The 21,180-nt window shown below is 52.1% G+C and overlaps 1 protein-coding gene across 1 annotated transcript in view; it reads right to left on the reverse strand.

Moving 5' to 3' along the window:
- CDH22 (cadherin 22) overlaps positions 1–21,180 on the reverse strand; it is a gene marked incomplete at both ends in the record, with an annotated part of 70,103 nt that overhangs the window by 39,479 nt on the left and 9,444 nt on the right. The window contains 2 exons of the mRNA XM_082671084.1: positions 7,404–7,523; positions 20,482–20,776. Coding sequence (XP_082527210.1) covers positions 7,404–7,523; positions 20,482–20,776 — 415 coding nt within the window. The remainder of the gene's footprint in view (positions 1–7,403; positions 7,524–20,481; positions 20,777–21,180) is intronic.

Below are 21,180 nucleotides of genomic sequence, written 5' to 3' on the forward strand. Positions count from 1 at the left end.
AAAATGGGACAATCACAATACCTCCCTAAAGAACAAGATTCTCCAACTTGGTACCATGGACATTTTGGGCAGGATAATTCCATCCACTAGACGCTGGCAGCAGCACCCTCCCTGCCCAACCCTAGTTCCAGACACTGTCAAATGGTCCCTGGGGACAAAACCGGTTGAGAACCACTGGCTCAGAGTTTCATCTCACGAGGATTGCATGTGACAATAACAACAATAACTGACCCTGATGTGCATCTGAGTGAACTGCCTCATTTGATCTTCTCAACACCCCTGGGAGGAAGGTGCTTTGCTTATACCCAGTTTACAGATAAGGAGATGGAGGCACAGAGAGGTTAAGCACTGGCCCAAGGTCACACATGTAGGAAGCGCACAGTCAGGATTCCAGCAGGCACTCTGGGGCCAGAATCCATGCTGTGGACTGCTCTGCTGGACCACTGTAAGGACGGAGGGTCCCTGCCCAGCCTGCCTGGTATCCCCCCCCTCCCCCACCACCAGGTACAAGGGGAGAGCCCAGGCCTCTGACAGAGCAATGCTGTTTATGTGGTCCCGTCTCAGCTCATGAGACAGCCCCCGTGCTCGTCTCAGTCCTAATCAGGCAAGACATGCTTCCAATCACGCAGCAGGCCCCTTGTCCCTTCCCCCTGGAGCCGCACCTCAACACTGGGATTGTCAGAGGGATGCCCTTCTAGGGATGAGCATGGGGCCCAAGGCCTTGGCTGGTCTCTTAGCTAAGTGTTTGCAGTCCTGGACAGCAGGGGCTGTACTGGGAATGTGGGCCTGTCACGTCCTCTCCCCTGGGGGGCTGGAAGGAGAGAAAGAGCAGAAAGGGAAAAGAGAGGAGAGGAAGAAGGATGAAGGTGGCAGAGAGGGAAGAAGAGAGAGAAGAGACAGACAGAGGGCAATCTAGTGAGGGGAAAGAGACAGAGAGCCACACACTCAGAGGCAAAGAGGAAGGGAAAGGAGGGGAGGAGAGGGAAAGGGAGACCCACAGAGACAGAAAAAGAGAGAAAGAAGGAGGGGAGCAGTAAAGCCAGAGAGAAATACACACACGCAGGCGGAGGCAGTAAGACAGAGATCCACAGAGAGACAGAGACCTGGAGAGAAACAGAAAGAGAGAAAGACGGGGAGAAAGCAAGACGAAGAACAGCAAGGGCAGCGTGAACAGAGCTTCTCAGGGACACCAGAGAGGCAGACGGACAGCAAGGGGTGGAGAAAGAGGGTGGGAGGGAGGAAGGAGAGGGTAGACAGATGGACTGACGGGGGAGTGATCACTGGGCCAGAGACGCGGTAGAGGGCTCCTGGTGTGAGCCAGGCAGAAAGGCAGGAGGGGTGCGGGCCAGTCGAACACTTACTACGTGCTAAGCTTTGTGCATGTCATTTACACCTAGGATCTCACTGATGCGGAGGCTGGTGATGGGATCGGGGCCGCTGTACATCTGTGAGCCTGTGGACCAGAAGCTCAGCGACCCTCACTCTGAGGGGGCTCCGAGCAGGGGTCTGGCTGAGGTGTACCCCTGTGGGTGAGGAGCCATGCTTATGTGGCTGGCCTCCTTGCTGCCCTGCCACTTCCAGCTCTAGGGGAACTGGGGACACTGAAGTCTTCTTACCTGGAAACAGGTAAACAGTGTGTGATTAGATGCCATCTCTGGGCAACTAGGAGGTTGGTACCCTGAGGCCATGCTGCCTCTGGACCCTGTTCCTGGGGTCACACCCAGTGATAGGTTGCTATGGTGATAGCTCCTGACGAAGGGTGCCTGCTGGGATCCACATCCTTGGGTCATCCCCTCCCACACTGACTCTGGCCTTGGCCGTGCGTGCGACTTGCTTTGGCTAATGCGACGTTAGCAAGTGTGACAAAAGCAGAGGCTTGATCAGCCCTTGTGCATTGGGGCTCGTCCTCTTGGAACCCTGAGACCACTGTGCTGTGAAGAAGGCCAGGATGAAAGGCCATGTGGCAGGCCCAGCCATGCCAGCTGTCCTAGCTGACCTGCCAGCTGACTGTTGCCATGGGAGTGACCCCAGCAAAAGAACTGCCCATCCAACCCACAGAATTGTGACACATAATAAATCGGTGCTGTTTACGCCACTGTGTTTGGGGACGGTTTGTCATATAGCAGTAGATAGGTTAACAGAGAAATCGAGCTCCCTAGGCCGTCCCTCTTTGGGGCTCACTCACACAGCTGCGTTTCACTGCAGGGTCATCTGGCTGGAAGGTCCAAGATAGCCTCATGTACCTGCCGGGCGGTTGACCCTGGCTATTGGCCAGACCTCTCTCATCCTCCATTGAGCTGGGCTGGCTTCCTTATATGGTAGTCTCAGGCCCATGTTCCAGGAGAGAAGAGTGAAAACTGCAAGGTCTCTTAAGGCCTAATCTGAGAATTTGCAGAACATCACTTCTGCTACATTCTATTGGCCCAAAGCAAGTCATAAGGCAGCCCAGATTCAAAGGGCAGGGAAATAGACCCCTCCTCTCTCCAGCACAGTCACTTTACCAAGAGGCAGTTCAGGGATGGCAGGAACTGATGGCATATTTTGCTATCTACTCTGTTCCACTTCCCACTCCTGATGCTGGGAGAAGCATATTGGAGGCTGGTGCCCTCCTGGGGGGCCTGGGGGAAAATTCCCAAATCAGCTGATGAAGTTGTTCTTAAACCATCTGGCTCTGAAAATTCACTCACTGACCCATTTATTAGACCCTTACTGACGGCCTACTATGTGCCAGGGCTACACAGAGTCAGATAAGAGGCACTTCGGGATTTTGAAGGACTTTGGGGTCAGACAGGTATGGATTCAAGCCTTCCTTCCACCATTTATACGTTATCTGACCTCGGGCAAGTTCTTAACTCTCTCTGTGCCTCTGTTTCCTATTCTGTCAAATGGGGATACCCAGTTGGAAGGGTTGTTAAGAGGGTTAAATGAGACAAAGCTTCCAGCAGCAGGTCCCACATTTTGGAGATGCCTTGATGATTCTCCCTCCTCAAGTCCTGGGTTGAGGACCTCATAAATCAGTTCCACAAGGGCTGAGATTCATGCTGGTCTTGTCCATCCATCATCTTATCTATAGGGTCCGGCATATAGTAGGTGTTCGATAAACATTTTGACTTATTGACCTACAACCATAGACCCTCTGCCCGCCTCTTGCAGCCTGGGTGTAGTTGTCTCTTTGTATTTGGCTTCTCTGCTGGAACAAAAGCACCATGAAGGCAGAAACCAGATCTAGTACATCACCCTGATCAGGATCTGGTACTTACAAAGGTTAGTTTCATTCCCTCCCAGGAAAAGCAAACATCTCTGGCTCAATTGAGAATTGTCAGCAGATATCTTGGAGTCTCTGAGAGAGAGAGGCTTTCTCTTCTTGCTGGGGTGGTGGTGAGCGGGGGCTGGTAATGAGAACCTGGCCCCGGCAACCCACAGCCTTGTCCTCAGCAGTCGTCCCAGTTCCAGCTGTTGTTCTCCCCGCCCCCGGGGAGAACAGCAAATGCTGCAGAAGGGGCCCTGGAGCCCAAGTGATGCCTCATTAGCCCGCAAATGCCATCCCTGTTTTCCCTGTTGGGGGTCTACGGGCAGGCCTGGCCTTTAAAACACACAAGTTAATTCTTCCTCTGGCACGAGCCTCGTGGCGCCCCGCCTTCTCCCCTCCCTCACACCTTCCTCACAGGCCCTGTTCCGGCTCTGCTCCCTGCTATCTGCACAGCGAGAACAGACTGTACCTCGCAGCAGCTGCTAAATATAGACCCGCATGAGCGGAATATTCCTGGCTGGGAAAATGGAGCTGGGGCTGCAAATGGCACCAGGGTGGCTCCTACCATGGGGCCGAAGGAAGGGGGAGGAAAAATCGGGTCCTTCCTGGGCAATGTCTACAAAGACCCTTCCAAACAGAGAAAGTTGATGGACCCTAGAAACAAGGACGCTGTTTGTGTTTCTTCACTTACCTCGCCTGGTGCCCACTTTCTGGCTTCTTGAGAACTGTTTCTGCCCTCCCAGGCTCCACGGCCTCCCGCCTGCCACCCTCCTCCCGACTCTCTGCAGTGGGGGATGTTCTTTCTTAGAACCTGGCCATCCTTCTCACTCTGGAGTCTGACGCTTCATCTGCCCACCCCTGCCACCTCCCAGACTCAATCCTGGCCCTTCCCTTATTTCTGTGTTCTGTCTTTTCCTCCCCACCTTAAAGCTGATCAACTCTAAGGACTTCACCTCCTCAGGTTGAATGGACGAAGGCTTCATCATCATCCCCATCATCCCCCTGGTTTACGTTTATGTACCACGTATTGCACTGAGCATGTCAGTATCTCTCCTAGATACGAAGTGGCTCACACCCTCACTTCATTCAGGACTCAGTCCCAACATCACCTCCCCGGAAAGGCCTGTCCTGATTTCTTTGTCTAAGTCCACTCTCTTACCCTGTTTATGTGTTTTTCTAGCACTCATTGCTACTCCACATTATGTTGTATGTTTATGTGCTTATTTTCTGTATTTCCTACTTAAATAAAAGCTCCATGAGGGTAGGGTGTTGGGTTTCCCTGCTGCTGCCTTCCTAGAGCCTAGAGCAGAGCTGGGCATGTACAGGACTCAATAAAGAGTTGCTGAATGAATGAATGAACTCTCCCACTGGATCCTCACGACAATCATGTGACATGAGTATTATTACCTCTGTTGTGTACATGGGGAAACCAAAGCTTAAAGAGCCTCAACCATTCTTGGAGCTTTAGGCCCATATTTCAGACGGCCCATCCTAGATGTTTCTTTCCTCCTCTTCTCTCATCTTAAAGCCAATATAGTTAAAATTGAATTACTTAGCTCTATATCAGATCCTGGAACACATTCAGTAACTCCTCTGTCCCTAGACAGTTTTCTTAATCCACGTTCCTCCTTCTGTTTCTGTAGGTGGTGCCCCTTCCCATCCTAGGTTCCAAAGTTAGGAACCCCCAGATTCCTCCCTGAATATAGTCCCGTACATGCATCCAGGCCTCCAAGGTTTGCCCTTTGCAGATTCTCACTGTCATCCCTCACTCTCCCTCCTCAGTATCTCAACTAACCCTCTCTACCAATCCCGTATCATCTCTGGCTCCCTAACTAGATGCAGCAGGTTAAGGAGTCTGGGTGGGTGCTGAGAAAGGGCGCAGGCTTTGGCTTCTGTCTTTCGGGGCTCTCTGCTGGGCACTCCAGGCTCCTGGGTCTCCCTGAATTCAGTTCCTGCCTCTGAGCCATGCTATACAGTGGCAGCCCGAGGGATCTTGTTAAAATGAAAACCTGAGCATGTCACTTCCCTGCTTAAAAGTCATCAATGAATCCACAGTGTTGGTGAGGGGGAAGGGAAACAGGCTCTCTCGTAATTGGGTCTTCAGGAGTGTAATCTGGTACATTTCCTCATCATCTATCCAGATTCCAAACGCACTATGCTCTTTGACCCAGCTTTTCCACTTCCTGAAAATTATCCTGCAGATACATTCACACAAGCACAAAATGATCTATGTATGAGGTTATGCACTGTAACACTGTTCGTCGTAGAAAAAGATTGGAAACAGCGTAAGTGTCCATCAATAGGGGACTGGCGAAATAAATTTTAGTGTATCCACAACAGCTGTTAAACAGAAGAATGATGAAGCTCTTTATGTACCGATATGGAATAATCTGCAAGATGTATTGTTAAGCGAAAAAGGCAAGCAGTGTGTATAGTGTGTGTTTATAGCTACCATTTGTGTAAAAAAAAAAAAAAACCAAATACATGTACCTATTTTCTTGTACATGCATAGAATAGCTCTGGAAAGATACACAAGAAAATTACATTGGTTGCCTTGGGGATACAGACTGGGTGGCTGGGGGACTAGAGGGGGTGAAGAATTTCCACTAAATACAAATTTGGACTTTTTGAATTTTGAACCTTGAAATGTATTATCTATTTTTTTTTCAAAAAAACCTCAATACTTTACAAGTGAATGAGTTCAAGGTCTCATAGGATATATATACCAAGTGGCTACCTTTGGGGTTGCAATTACTGGGGATGAGGGTGGGAAGCCCTTTCTTCCTTCCTTCCTTTGTCTCTTTTAAAAAACATTTCTTTAATGTTTGAATGGTTTCTAAAACGTATTAGTTTCACAAGGAGAAAAAAATAATGCAGATATTATGTGTAAGAGAATGCAATTATAGACTGGAATCCTCAACCTCTCCGCCTAAACAAAACAAACACACACAAAAACCCCAAACCCAAATGCATCAAACACCCTCCCACCCCACCACTCTTAGAATAAAATCCAAGTGCTTCAGCCCGCCTCACACGGGGCAGTCAGGCCCCTGCCAGCCTCTCTACATTACCCCTCAACAAGCCTCTTCTCCAGTCCTGAGTTGCTTAAAATTCCCCTCATGCCTCAGGCTGTTCTCCTCCTCCCAGTTTTGCGTACACCATGCCCTCTGCCTGGAATGCCCTTCTCTGAATCTCGGTCTGGCCAACACTTTCTTATCCTTTGGAGATTGCTGCTCCCGCCTCCAAGAAACTTGCCTCCTGATTACCCACACGGATGCCTGTCCCCCTGCCCCCACTGAACTGTGAGCCCCAGGAAGGCATGTGATGAACACTGTGTGGTGTATGATGTCTCATCCCCTGCCTTCTCCAGTCCCTGGGACAGTGAGAGCACTGCCCTTGTCACCGGCAGCCGCTCCCAGCTGTGGGACCTTGAGTGAACCACTTCATCTCTCTGAGCCTCAGCCTCCTGCCTCTGTTCTCCCTGCCACTCTCACGAGGCCCCTCAGAGATGTACTCAGGTTCTAGCCCCAGAGTGAGTGACGTGGGGGACGGTGCGTGGGAGTGCTGCACCATTGCTTGGTAATGGCGGGGAGGGCAAGGAAGTCAAGAAGCCATCCTTTCCTAACCGTCTCGGCCTCGGTCTTCCCATCAGATCCTTAACAACTGGCACCTGAACAGCTTTCACAACTGCCGAAAAGGTGCCTTTCACCGGCCGACGGCCGTCCCCCCTTACCCCCGGCCCCCAGCGACACTTATGACCATGACCGACCCCGTCTGGGCTGCGGACACGCCTGCCTCAGTTCAGCTCCAACGGCAAGAGGGGCCACTGAGTTCAGACCTCCGAAGTCCTTTCAGGGGGCCCATAGTGATAGCCTCCTGCCTTTTGGTTTCCTCACCAGTCTTGCAGGCGCCCCCCACTCTATTTTTTTTTTCTGCTCCTCGGTCATTCTCTCTTCCTACCTGGTCGCCCTCCCTCTCCGCGACCCTGGGGTCTCCTGGAGCCAGAAAGATGCCTCGGTATCCTCTGTCCACACCTCAGCACTGTTGGTTGGAACGCTGAGAGACTTCCGCCCGCCCCCTCCGGCACCGCCCCTTTCGCCACGCCTCTGGTTTCGCCCCGGCTCCGCCCCTTTGGCCTGGCCCCGCCCCTCACCGGTCTTGGGGTCCACGGTGAAGTGGCGCTCGCCATCCAGCACGCTGTACACCAGTCGAGCGCTGCTGCCGTACGTGGGGTCATCCGCATCCGAGGCCATCACCTGCATCACCGACGTGCCTGGGCCCGGGGGACCAAGCGAGACAAGGGTCAGCTGGGGCCGCTGTGCTCGTCCTCCCCCTGGCTCCCCACTCCCAGAGAAACTGGGAAAGGAGACCTAGGCCGGAGGTCACTGAAGCCAATCCCCTCACAGTCCTCATCCCCACATGAAGCCCCAACCCGCTTCCAGACCTGGGGCCTTCCCAGTGGCACAAGCATGACCATGGAGTCAGATCTGGAGTCAAATCTCCCTTCGGTGGTTCCCAGCTGTAAAACTCTGGCAAGGGAAGACAGCCTCCCTGCATCTCAGTTTCCTCACCAGCAAAATGGGGACAGTCCTAGTCCTTGGTTCATGAGGGAACACTTTTAATCTCCCAGTGCAGAACTCAGAGCAGTATCTCAGTGGGTGGTGGAAATGGTTATTTTCACCAATTAAGGTCATCACAGAGTTAGAGCTAACACTGGAAACCAGGCACTTTACTCCCAAAGCAGGGGTCCTTCTACCCATCCCAGCCCCTCCTGATTTCTCAAGGGAATTCTGCCTCCTTCCTCCCACATCCTAATCCCCCCACCCCCCCATCCCGCCATGGGGATGTGTGGGCATCCCAGAAGGACAACCAAGTTCATTGGGGCTCAGGGGCCAGTGTCTCTTGGGCCCCAGGCAGAAGAGCAGCGGCCAGCTTTCCCTTTGGAAGTAGCTGGCTGTGGGTCCTGGTGCCCTCCTCGCCCCTCCTCCCGGGTGCCCAGACAGTTCCCGCCCCCGACACACACACTTCTCCTCATGCTCTGCACGTAGGCTGCTGGGGAGAGTATAAATTGGATAAAAGTCCATCAAACAGCGGCAATTAAGTTATTGATTTTCGACGCTGCCTCATTAAACTGGGAGCTCCTCTCGGCCTGTCCCAGAGATGGCTCTAATTTGACATCATGTTCAATTTGACAAAAGCAGGGCTTGGGATGTGAGGCTGGACAGGGTGGGGGTGATGGAAGGGGTGGGGGCGGGGGTGAATGGAAGGATGGGCAAAGCTGTGTGGTCCATCCAAACCTTTCCAGATAGGAGGGTGTGAGATGCAGGACCCAAGAGGGAGTCTTGGGGGCTCAGGATAGGATCCAAGGGGGATGAGACTCAGACCTCACCTCAAGGAGATGCCCTCTTCTGGGTGCCCTGATGGTGAGGGGACGGGGCCCAGGCCTCCTGAGGTTCTGGGTAGGGCCCTCCTGGTGGGTTGGGCTCTCTGGGCCAGCGGGGCAGCACGCTGGGGGGTGACGCCAGTCCACTGCCTGGCTAATGAGTGGGGCTCTGCAAGTGCTACTGCAGCAATTCTGCTAAGCCCAGCCGGCCACCCACCTCTCCCGCCTCCAGCCCTCGATCACTCCAGACAGACACATGTATTTATTTTTCACTCTTTTGCATTTCTCATTTCCCTCTCCGTGTCCCCCCCGCCCCAGCCTCCTAAACCGGCCCTGCAATGCGCCTCTCTCTTTGGAGGCTCCGGCCCCCTATCAACCATGTCAGAGTTGCCTGCAGAAGCTGGGGAAGAGGCTTGGGCAAGCCCCCTCCTTCCTGATGCTTGGTACTCAGGGGTCTCCTATTCAGGGCAAGGGCATGATCCTAGGCGCCTCCTCTTAAACAGAGAGAGGAGAAAGAAATAAACCCTATTGAGCACTCCCTACATGCTTAGCTTCACCAGCCACTTAAATCTAATTCTCACAGCATCTCTGAGAGGCAGAGTGGGCCCCTCTAAATTACAGGTGAGGAAAGGGGTCAAACAGGGGAAAAGACTCGACTGAGGGCACAGACTGAGGAAGTGGTGGGATTTGAATCCAGGACTCTCTAAGGCCAAAGTCCTCTGGGAGCCAGAGTCAGCACACACACACACAGTGACTCTGGATGGTGGCCTGGTGTACTGAATCACAATCAGTGACTCTGCCGCTTATTAGAAGTGTGGCCTTGGGCCTGTCATGAACCCCATTTTTGCCTCAATTTCCTCATTTGTGAAATGAGGGTGAGAGTACCACCAAACTCCTGGGATTGGTTTCAGAATTCAAATAGGTTTCTGTATGCAGCACCGAGGACAGTGCCCATCCCACACTAAGAACTCGATAAACGCAGGTTGCTGTCCTCTCAGCAGATGCTGCATGCCCGTATACAACGGCACAATCAAGCCTCCCTCACGGACAAACTGAAATGAGAGACGATACATAAAGCATCGGGCTCACGGTGGGTGCTCAATAACTAGTAGCTGCTGTAACAGTTATGAGAGAGGGTCTCCCTGTCACTCTCCTCTGCATGTTCCCCTCTCCCCCTGGGCAAGGCACAGTGCTAGGCTGAGTGACTCCCCAGGGACAAGGATGAGCTCTCTCTCTCTATCCCTGGCTGCATCCCTGGGACACCCGCGGGGATGATGGAATCATTTCCCCGATCTGGGTTTCTTTATTGCAGCCGTTACAGTTAATGCCGACACGTGGGGATGGCAAAGGGTCAGTGATTCACCACGGATTCCCCAAGGCCCCACACGCCCTCCCACCTTCTTCACAAGTCAGGAGCTCCCCAGAATCCACAGACAAAAGGGTGCCAGGCTTGTGGCCGCTGTAGGACCACCTTGTGCCGTGCCCCTATGTTCAGCAGTTTGCATTTTGCAACGCGCCATCACAGCCATTCTCTTCTTCAGTCCTCACACCAAGTCTCTGATGTAGATGCAGGGGACATGCTGGCACGTGTTTAACCATTGGCTCTGGGGGATGGAGGGGTAGGGAGGAATTCCCTGCTTTGTAGTGTTTGCTGATTTCTACGGTGTAAATACTCTCACCATGGCCAATTTCAAGCTATGAATGTGGTATCAAGTGGTTCATAAAACTCCTGAAAATCAATACTTGGCTCTCATGAGCTGATACGAGCCGACTCCAGAGCAATCCTGCATCAATTCCATTTTACAGATGAGGAAACTGCTACACACAGTGAAGGGTGACAATGTAAATTAATAATGAAACCCATTATTATATACCCTTATTCAATGATAATGATCGATTAGGTTTATTAAAAACTTCTTTGTGATACATGCTATAACAAGCCCTTTATGTATAGTATCTCATGGAATTCATATAATAGAGCCTTGAAGTAAGCTCTATTAAGATTTCCACTTTGCAGACGAGGAGACGGAGACTGAGTGATGTTTAGTAATGAACCCCTTTTGCCTCAATTTCATCATTTGTGACACGGGGGTAATATTACTAACAAGCTCTCAGGATCGCTGTGAGAACTCAAATAGATTTCCTTGTTCAGCAGCAAGGACAGCCCCTGGCTAAATTCATCCGGCAAGGAAATAGGAGAGGCGGGATTCAAACCCAGGTCGATCTGATGTCAAAACACACATGTACCTTGCCTTATAAGGCTGTAGGAGAGGGGATCCGTAGGAGAAGTAGATAGACAAATGAGAGAAGAGTCAAAGAAAGGAGAGCGAGGGAAGAGCAGAGGAACAGCAAGGAACTGGGCTCAGGATTCTCGCTCTCTGGCAGCTGGTTCAAGCCCAGGCTTCCAGAAGCAGGGGTGGGATTGGCTAGAATGAGCCATTTGCTGTCCATGGTGCTGCCACCCAGTCCTGCTACGCGGGATCAAGGGCCTAATTCCAGGCTGGCATAGGAAGGGTTGCCCAAAGGATTCTCGGGTAAACAGTATCTCAGAGCCCAGGGCTCCATGTGGAATGTTGGCTATGAAAAGGCTGGTCCTTGGAGAGCACAGAAACCAGTGGTTCTCAACCTGGCTGCACATTAGAATCTCTTAGGAGCTTTAAAGTAAAACTGATGCTGGGTCCCCATCCCAGACCAATTTAATAGAGCTCTCTTGGGGTGGAGCATAGGCAAGGGGATTTTAAAAGCTCCTGCAGTGATTCTAAAGTGCATTCCAGACTGAGAACTGATGCCCCAGCCTTTGATTGAACTGATGAGCAAACTGAGTCACAGAGAGGCTCAATGACTTTCCCAAGATTAGGTTATTAGTAAGTGGTAGGAAAAGATTCAAACCCACAACACTGTAGCCAGCATGTCACCCTCCTGGACTCACTGTGCCTGTACTGAGACCGGCACCCAGAAGGAAGCAGCAAGGATGACACAAGCCACCAAATCAGCATGAGAAGTTGGACACTCCTACAACGAGATGCCCCTCACAACTTCATGGAGACTGGGTGGACTTTGGCATCAGAGAGTCCTGGGTTCAAATCCCACCACTCCCTCACTCTGTGCCCTCAATCAAGTCTTTCCCCCTGTTTGACCTGTTTCCTCACTGGTACTTTAGAGGGGCCCACTCTGCCTCTCAGAGGTGCTATGGGAATTAGAGATGATGGATTTAAGTGCCTGGTGAAGCCAGGCACGTAGTAGGTGCTCAATAAGAGTTTATTCCTTTCTCCTCTCTCTGTATGGTCAGAAGATCTCTAGGTCTGTGTCCTTGGCCCTGCGCAGGAGACTCGTGGGTACCAGTATCAGGAAGGAGGGGCCTTGCCCACTCCTCATTTCTAGTTTATCTGTTTTCTGACATGGTTTGTCACGGGGCAAGAACTGGAATCCATGCTCTGGCTCCCAGGCCAGAATTCTTTCCCTTCTTGTTCCTTTAACCCTTGCTGTCTGTGAAATCCAACGGAAGCGCAAAATTGGGCCCCAGGACCTCCAGCTGCTCAGGGAGAAGGTGATGTCATGTGGAGTGGATGTCAGGGATTGAAGACAAATTCTCATTCCAGCCCTCTCCTTGGCTCTCTGTGTGGCGGTGGGAAAACTACTCGGCCTGACTGGGCCTCAGTTCCCCTTCCGTAAAATGGAAACAACACTTTACCCTTCCTGTCTCCTGGGTGAGGGATATCCCTTAATAAGATGAAGGAGATGAAACGCTCTGGAAAAGAACAGAGTCCTCAACTAAGGTGACCAAGTGTCATGATTATGAAGATGTTTGTAATTATTATCATCCTGCCTCTTCCCTACCTCCCCTTGCCTCCCTGCTGGGCCTGGGGAAACCCTTGGCTCCCATTACCTTCTCAAACATTTATGAAACATGAGTCCCACCCCCTGCTGCTGCCGGAACTGTATGGAATGCTTTCTATTAAAAATTAAAAACCACTTGTCAAGTCCCTGGGAACATTCAGATTACACAGGAAACAAGCCCCTTCTCAAACTCCCCCCCTCACCATGCCCCTCCCAACTCCCTCTTTGCTCGTCACTTACAATGCCAGCTTACTGGACTGGCCTCCACCGCACTTCCGGCTGCCCACCCAAGGCAGCCTAATGCAGACGAATGATACACAGGAGCTTCAGGAAAGTGGCTGCATGGGAAGGGGAGGTCGGAGGATAGAGGGGAGGAGGCAGGTCCACAGACAAGTGACAGAGAAGGAGGCATAGAGAGATGGAGCAAGAAAATGGGTCAGAGACAGAGAAACAAGGGACAGAGAGACAGAGGTGCAGAGAGATGGACAGAGAGAAAGTGAGAAAAACAGAGGTACCCAGACACATAGGGAGAAATTAGAATAGCGACAGAGAGATGAGGGTAAGAGAGGCAGAGATATAGAGAGAGACAAAGAGAGAGAGAGAGTGGGACAGAAAGAGGTAGCCACGGACTCACCCAGGCGGGCAACACTTGAGTGTGTGTGTGGATCTCATCTGTCCCCCTGAGAGAAGGGACTCCCCTACTATCCCTAACTGAGTCCCATAGGCTCTTCTATCCTCTCCACATTTAAACGGGACCCTCTGCGGAGTAGTCCGGTCACCTTGTTTGTTTGGGACAGCAACATTCTAAGTTTCTGCAGTAGCGTCCCTCTGCCAGTTGCAGAAAGCAAACAGTTTTGGCTTCTAATTCAGTTCCATTCAGTCACCCAATATCTACGGAGCACCTACCATGTGCTAGGTCCTTGAGGGCAGGACGGTAGATTTGTCACCTTTGTACCCACTGCCACGCGGGCACAGGGCCTAGCATAGCGAGGGTGCTCGTGTTCGCTGAGTGATTTGTTGATGGAAAAGACAAAGAAAGCTATGGGGCCGACTCCTGAGGGCCAGGGCCTCTGTTCTTCTCTGACACCTCTCTCCACCAGAAACCTCCTGTCCCACTTCTCCCCATCCTGGGTGGTGAGAGCCAGTGCCGTTGCTAGGCAAGGAGATATTGCACATATAGATCTTCCTGGACTTTAATTAAAAACATCTTTAGAAGTTGTCTCTGCAGAGGCCAGCGATTGATTCCTGGCTTGGGCCTGAGGGCTGTCGAGCCACACTCTCTCCAGCTGCAGATGGGACAATTGGAGGCTCCCAGCCAGCCACTGCCCTCCCCGAATGAGACCCCTGGGGAGCACACTGCCTCCTGCCTTCCTCCTTTCCTCTCTGCCGCCCTCCTCCCAAGCATGGGACCTGGGAATCAGATAGTGTGCCCTCCCGATATTATTTCCCCTCCTCTCTTGAGCCTCAGTTTCCTCATCTGTAAAATGGGGGTATCAGCACTTAACCCAAGAGAGTTCCTGGGAGGATGAAATGAGATTAGGGATGTGAAAGTGTTTTGCAAGCTGTAAAGTCCTGTGCACACTAAAGAGATGGTTGTGACTGTTTCCCATGTACACAGAGCCAAGTAGTTTAGGTTCTGATTCCAGGTTCTGGGTCTGGTTCCGGCTCCAGCTCTTAGTATGGAACCTCAGGCAAGTTACTTTATCTCTCTCTGCATTTTTCTCCTCATTGGTAAAATGAGGATAGAAATACCTGCCCTGCTTATTCCCCAGGACAGTGAGAATAAACGGAAATAGCTTTGTGAAAGCAGTGTTGGCCGATAGCTATTATTTAGTGACTGTCCCAAGAAGTGCAGACTGTACTACGAAAGTCTTTTTTCCATCTATTAAAGATGCTGCTCACAGAAGGGATTGGAATCCATGGGAAAGCAGCTGTGGCAGGGCCCCTGCCCGTTTCGACAGTCTGTTGAGCCCCAATCCTGTGGTCCAGTAATGCCCATCCTACGGTATATGTACCACCACATACACGTTCTCCTTCACCACGTTCTCCTTCCTTTGCTCCCAGCAGACATCACTAATCGACTGTGGCATTCTTTTCTGCTGAGCCCAAATGAGACCTCAGACTCCTCAACACAGCCCTACAGTCACTACCAGTCGATCAGAGTTGGCACCACAGATGAAACTGATCTGCTACCCCTTTGAGGTCAGTGGCAGTATCTTGCTTATCTTTGTATCCCCACATACCTAGCAGTGACACGTACAGGAAAGAAAAGAAAAAGTGACATGTACACAGTAGGAACTATTATGTATTTACTGAATTAAACCAACTGCTTATTTTTCTATCCGCTTGGGGCTATATATATATATAAAGTAGGTGCTAATAAGTGTTTGCTTAGTTGGGTGACTCATCTTTGCAACCCCTCCAGAGCCAAGTACATTGGAGGCCTTGTAATATAATGGGTGCTAATAAACATTTGTGGATTTAATTCAATTACTTATCTTTATATCCCCTGCAGTGCCCAGAGTAAAGCAGTGGCTAACAGATGTGTGCTGGATTGAACTTCTCATTTTCGTATCCTCAACAGTGCCAAGTATTTTGTCTTATACATAGTTGGCATTAATAAGTAGGTGGAGTTGAACCGGGCACAGGAGCTCTGTGAAATTCTCTTGTGGTCCACTGGTCGGGTTGTGACAGCCTAGGGAAGGGGTCTAGCCCCCCAACATCAAGAGATTATCTAGTCTAACTCTTCTCTACCAAAACTCACTCCCTTGTTGATTTCACCCAGTCTCAAACTTTAAATTCTCTCTCTCTGCTGATGACTTCCAGAGTTGTAACTCCAGCCCTGAACTTGCTCCTGACCTCCAGACTCAGAGATCCAACTGTCCCCTTGAGAACTCCACGTGGATTTCCAGTAGACATCTCAATCTTAACGTGTCCAATAATGAATTCTTAATTTTGTGCTGCAAACTTGCTCTTCCTGGATCATTCCCCATCTCAGCAATAGCAGCTCCATCCACCTAGTTGCTCAGGTCAAAAACTTCAGCATCACCCTTGTCTTCTCTCTCTCTCACTTCCCACATCCAATCCCTCACCAACCCTGTCGGTTCTACCTTCAGCATACATCCAGGATCCAAGTCACCATCACCTCTTGCCCCCAAGACTGCAGTTGTCTCCTCGTTGATCTCCCTCTTCTATCCTTGACCCCTACAGTCTATTTTCAACATGGCGGCCAGCAAATCATCTTTTAAAAATCTACGTTGCATCATATAACTCCTCTGCTCCCTATCTCACTCACAGTACAACCAAGGCTTTCAATGGCTACAAAGTCCTATGTGGTCCACCTTCCGGTACCTCTTCTGACCTCCTTGGATCCTCTCCCCCTCATTTACTCTTCTCTTCAGCCACATTGACTTCCTTGCTATTCCTCAGACATGACCAAACATTATTCCTCAGGACCTTTGCACTCGCTGTTCCCTCCGCCTGGAACATTCTTCCTCTAGCTTAGTGGTTCTCCAAGTGTGGTCCCTGAACCAGTAGCATCAGCATCACCTTTGACAGCATCTTTGTTAAAAATGCAAACATTTCTAGGGCTTCCCTGGTGGCGCAGTGGTTGAGAGTCCGCCTGCCGATGCAGGGGACGCGGATTCCTGCCCCGGTCCGGGAAGATCCCACATGCCGCGGAGCGGCTGGGCCTGTGAGCCATGGCCGCTGAGCCTGCACGTCCAGAGCTTGTGCTCCGCAACAGGAGAGGCCACAAGAGTGAGAGGCCCGCGTACCGCAAAAAAAAAAAAAAAAAAAAAAGCAAACATTTCTAATAGCCCAGACCTACTGAATCAGAAACCCTGGGGAGGAGAGGGGAGCCATCTGTGTTTTAACAAGTCCTCCAAGTAACCTGGATGCACAATAAACTGTGAAAACCACTGTTTCACATAGCTCCTTTGTCCATTCCCTCGGTTTCTTCTCCTTTGTCCATTCCCTTGGTTTCTTCTTCTCCTTTGTCCATTCCCTTGGTTTCTTCAGCCTTTCTAAAAAAGAAAGGCTTTCCCTGACCCCTCTAAAATAGCACTCCCCCAGTATAACTCCCAATTCCCTTATTCTTCACAGCACTTACACCACAGGGTGCATTTATATGTTGACTTGTTTATTTCTTTCCTGTCTCTCTCCTTGCTCTAGATGTAGGCTTTCTAAGAATCCCCAATGCCTGGAACAGTGCCTGGCACAGAGTAGGCACTCAGTAAACATCTAGGCATGAATGAGCCCCCTCCGTGCTCAAAAGGGAATTTGGGGGCCAGAGAGGGGCAGGGACTTTCCCAAGGTCACGCGGGGAGCCGGGCCTCCTGGCGGTCAGATGCAGGACCCGCTTCACCACATTAGGCTCAGCATGGCTGGCGTGCCCCTCCTCAGAAGCATGGCTCATTGGATGCCCCCGGCACACCTCCCTTCCCTTTTAAGCTGTGAGTGGTTTAAATGGTGAGCGCTGCTGCCTTTCATGTTCCAGGCTGTGTCCCTTCTTCTGATCTCGGGAAGCCGCCCAGACCCTGGTGCTGCTTGTCGGCCCCGCCCCGCTTAGCCCAGATCAGGAAGCTCAGTAATTGTAACTGATTTTCAAAGCCGCCTGGAGTCTCTGTAAGCACCACAGTGTCGGATTTGCCTCCCCTTCAAAAAGTTGCTCAAATGAAACAAACTAATTTAATTTCTGCTTCCTCTTTCCCCCTCCTGGGTTCCCCTGGCTTGTCCTAGTTAAGTCCCCACTTTTTCCTGAGCAGAATGTCAGAGTCAGTGGACCGGGAGAGGAAGGTGAGGCAGGGCTGGGGTTCCTTGGGGCCGTGCTCATGAAGCTGGGGGCTGGCGCTGCCTCCCACTCTCTGGGTGACCTTGAATGAGTCCTTGCCCTTTTCTCGGTCTCACTTTCCCCACGAGTGACACAGGAAGCTTGCTGCTCCAACAGCCTGGGAGCCAAGCCCAACTTGCTCAGTCATTGACTTGCTATGTGACTGTGGGTACATCTTCTCCTCTCTCTGAGCCTTGGTGTTCCCATCTGTTCAATGGGGATGTTGACATCAGTCCTGCCACCACTCGGAGTTGAAGTGAGTGAAGTGGTGATGGGCAAGCCACCATGGCGCATATGGGGCTGCACCTCCTTCTGGATCCCTCATCCCCATCCACTCTCCACCCCACAGCAGAGGGGAATTTCTAAAATGCAAGTTTGCCCGTGTTACTTCCTTGCTTAAGCCTTTCCCAGGCTATGTGCTTCCCTCAAGTCCTTCGCATATGATTCCAGCTTCCCTCTCCAGCCTTATCTCTCTCGTCATCTTTCTAGCCTTTTCCATGCAGAAACATGCAGTTCAGTTTTGCTTGGAGAGAGGGCCATGTCTCCTTTGGCCAGAGTTTGAGTCCAGGAGTGAGGGCTGCTGGACCTGGGAAGGCAGGGCTTTAAGCTACTTCTCACTTGCTGTGTGACCTTGGACTCCTGCTCTGAGCCTCAGTTTCCCCACTTGCAAAATTGAGTTCTAAGTGCTCCCTGGGTCTTTGCCATGGACAACCTCCAAATTTATCTCTCTAGCTCAGACCTTGCTGCTGAACCTGTATACTGAACTGCCTTTTCCAAGATCTCTCCTTGGCTTTCTAATAAATACTTCCAACTTAGCAAGTCTGAAACCAAACTCCTGATTTCCCTCCATCCCCCCAAAATCTGTTCCTCCCGCTGTTTCTCCCATCTCAGTAAATGGAGATCCCATCTATATAATTGCCCAGGTCAAAATCTCGACAGTCATCCTTGAATTTTCTTTCTCTCACGCCCCATATCCAATCTATTAGCAAATGCTTTCAGCTATACTTTTGAAATATATCCAGAAGTTGACCTCTTTTCAATACCCTTACTGGTACCACCTTGTTCCAAGCCACCATCATTTCCTGCCTAGGTAACTGCAATATCCTTCTCAACGGGCAATCTGCTTCTGCCCTTACCCCACCTTCCCATCTAATCTTCATGGAACAGCCACAGGATCCTGTTAAAATTAAGTCACATCATGTCACTCTTCTGAACAAGCCCCTCCACTGACTTCCCAGCTTGCTGAGCCTAAAAGGCAAAACCCTGACTATGACCACGTGGCTGCGTGATCTGGTCGCTTTTCTGCTTCCCCTCAGAGGGAATTCAACCTTGGGACCTTTGCATGTACTGTTCCCACTGCCTGGAATGCTGTTCCCTAGGGCCCATGCCGTCACTTCTTTCAAGTCTTTGCTTCAGTGTCATCTTCCCAGACCCATGATCTGTTAACTTGTTTCCTGCCTGTCTTCCTCGGCCAGAATGTCCGCTCTGTGAGAGAGCAGGGAGGCTGGTCTACCTTCTCCTCGCTGTGTCCCCAGTGCCTATGCATATCTGTTCAATGAATGAATGAATCCGTTCAACAGACACATAGCCTGTCACATACACAGGCTATGGCCGTGCAGGGGCACACCTGTGCACGTGTGAGATGCGTATGCACAGCAGGCACACGTGCACCATGAGTGTGTGAATGCCAGCCCACACCCACATTCACACCCTCGCCATTCCCTGTTCTCCCACCATTCCTTCATGCTCACCATTTTCTCCGGTCCACTCCCTTCTCTTCTGTCACCGGCTGCCCACTCACTACCCACCAACCTGCCAGATCTGGTCCAATCCGGGGAAGCCAGGGCTGACTGCACTCTTCCCCCAAAACCCAAATTCCCCCGGCCTCTGCCATGTAGCTGCAGAGCTGGAAGGCCAAGTGAGAGGCAGTGCCAAGCCCTTGGCCACAGTATGTCAGCGACAGCACGTGTTCTAGGACCTAGGGCCACTGCTCCCTGTCCGGTCTAGCTTGCAGGTGACTTAGCCTAACGCGGTGGGGAAGGTGGCAGCTACTGGCTTGCCCCTCACGCCACGACTCCAGCTTCTACCAGGAGCCCTCGGCTAGGTGGGACCTTGATGGTCGTTCCACTACCTGTGGGCCCTACGGTGGGGGAAGGCAGATTCATCCAACCTTTCCTTTCAGTGTCCCGCTGCTGTGTTTCTGAGGATGTCTGGGTCTGAAGGCTTCCTGCAGATGTGTGTTTCGGTGTGCGTCCTGCCTTTTCTATTACAACTGTGTGTGTGCGGCGCCCCTGGTGTTTGCAGCCACACCTGGGAGGGGGTGGCTGAATCTGTGCCCGGGGGTTCGGCCACCTCTGTGAGCCTGTGTCCCCAGGTGGCTGGGTCTTGGTGTACTGGGGCTTCCTGTGGGCCGTGGAGGAAGCTGTCTGGAGGTTGTCGCGTCTGGCTGTGCCCATGCCTGTCTGCGGCTACGCTCTGGTGAAGCCCGACCCCAGGATGGTAAAGATGTCTGGCTGTGGCTTTCGCCTGTGTCTAGGTAGGTGTCTGTGCATAAGCTGCGTCCACGTGAGGGGCTGTTTCCTGGGTGACGTTGCACGTAGCTGTGTCTAGTGTGAGGGCGTGTCTGGTTGTGTGGTGGGGTCTTGTTTCAGCTATGCCCACTCTGGTTGATTTAGGTTGTAGGTGTGCCCATGTTCGGTTGTGCCTGCATTTGTGTGGGAGTTGCGGCCAAGGGCTGTGCTGTGTCTGGGTGAGTTGAAGTCTGGGGAAGGGCCGTGTCCAGGTGGACAGCCATGCCTGTGTGTGTGACTGTCCCGATGCTGTCCACGCATGGGGCCGTGCCTGAGCCGGGCCGTGGACAGCCGAGCTTGTAAGTGGGTCTTGGCCTGTGCGATTCTGTGTGGGTGTATAAGCATGTCCAAGTACATCTCTGTGTTTGCACGTAGGTCCATGTCCACATAGGGACTGTGCCCATGTATGTGCCTGAGATCACGTGTGTGTCTCTGTCCAGAAGTGCAGCTGCGACTGCCCGGGACTGTGCCTGAGTCCGTGTGGGCACCTGGGCTCACACCTATACACTGTCTCCCCTGCCCCTCCCCGCAGCAGGCTCCTTCTCACAACCTGGCAGCTCCCCTTCCCCCGTTCCCCGGCTCCCCGCGCCCCTCAGAGCCGGCAACCCACCTGTGGGTGAGAGCTCGGCCACGCTGCCGATGTAGGGGCCGTGCAGGAAGCGGGGCTCGCTGTCGTTGATGTCCTGCACCTTGATGATGAACTCCGACTCAGGCTCCAGCAGGCGGTTGGTGGTGCGGTCCCGAGCTTGAGCCCGCAGCGTGTAGAAGGTTTTCTGTTCCCGGTCCAGGCGCTCCATGGCGTGGATGTCGCCCGTCAGCTCATCGATCAGGAAGATGGTACCAGCGCCCTCGCCTGAGATGGTGTACTTGATGGCCCCGTCACCCTCGTCTGAGTCCGAGTGGATCTGGGGAGGCAGGGTGGAGGCTGGGGTGGGGGCTCCTCCTGGCACTCCCCCTGGCCAAGTCCCACAGGGGGCCTGTGCCTAAGCACATCTCTTCTCTGACATACCCATTCTTCAGTGAAGACACTGAGGCTGGGGAAGTCACGCGTCATCCCGGTCCCAGGCCTCACTGTCTGGGCTGGAGTGCTTCACTAGCCCGCCATGGCTTTTCCTGCTCCAGCCCCGCCCCTGCAATCTACCTTCCCCTCTGCCGCCAGAGCTGTCAGCCTCAGGGGCAGACCTGAACACGTCCTCCCCCGCCTGCAACTCTCCCATGGCTCCCTATCGCCCTTACAAAGAAATCAGAACCACCTCCACAGCTCTCTGCTGCTTCCTCGAGCGCCCTGTCCTTATTTCTCTGTCTACGG

Source organism: Grampus griseus (genome assembly GCF_964374135.1).
Source record: "Grampus griseus genome assembly, chromosome: 14".
Taxonomy (NCBI): domain Eukaryota; kingdom Metazoa; phylum Chordata; class Mammalia; order Artiodactyla; family Delphinidae; genus Grampus; species Grampus griseus.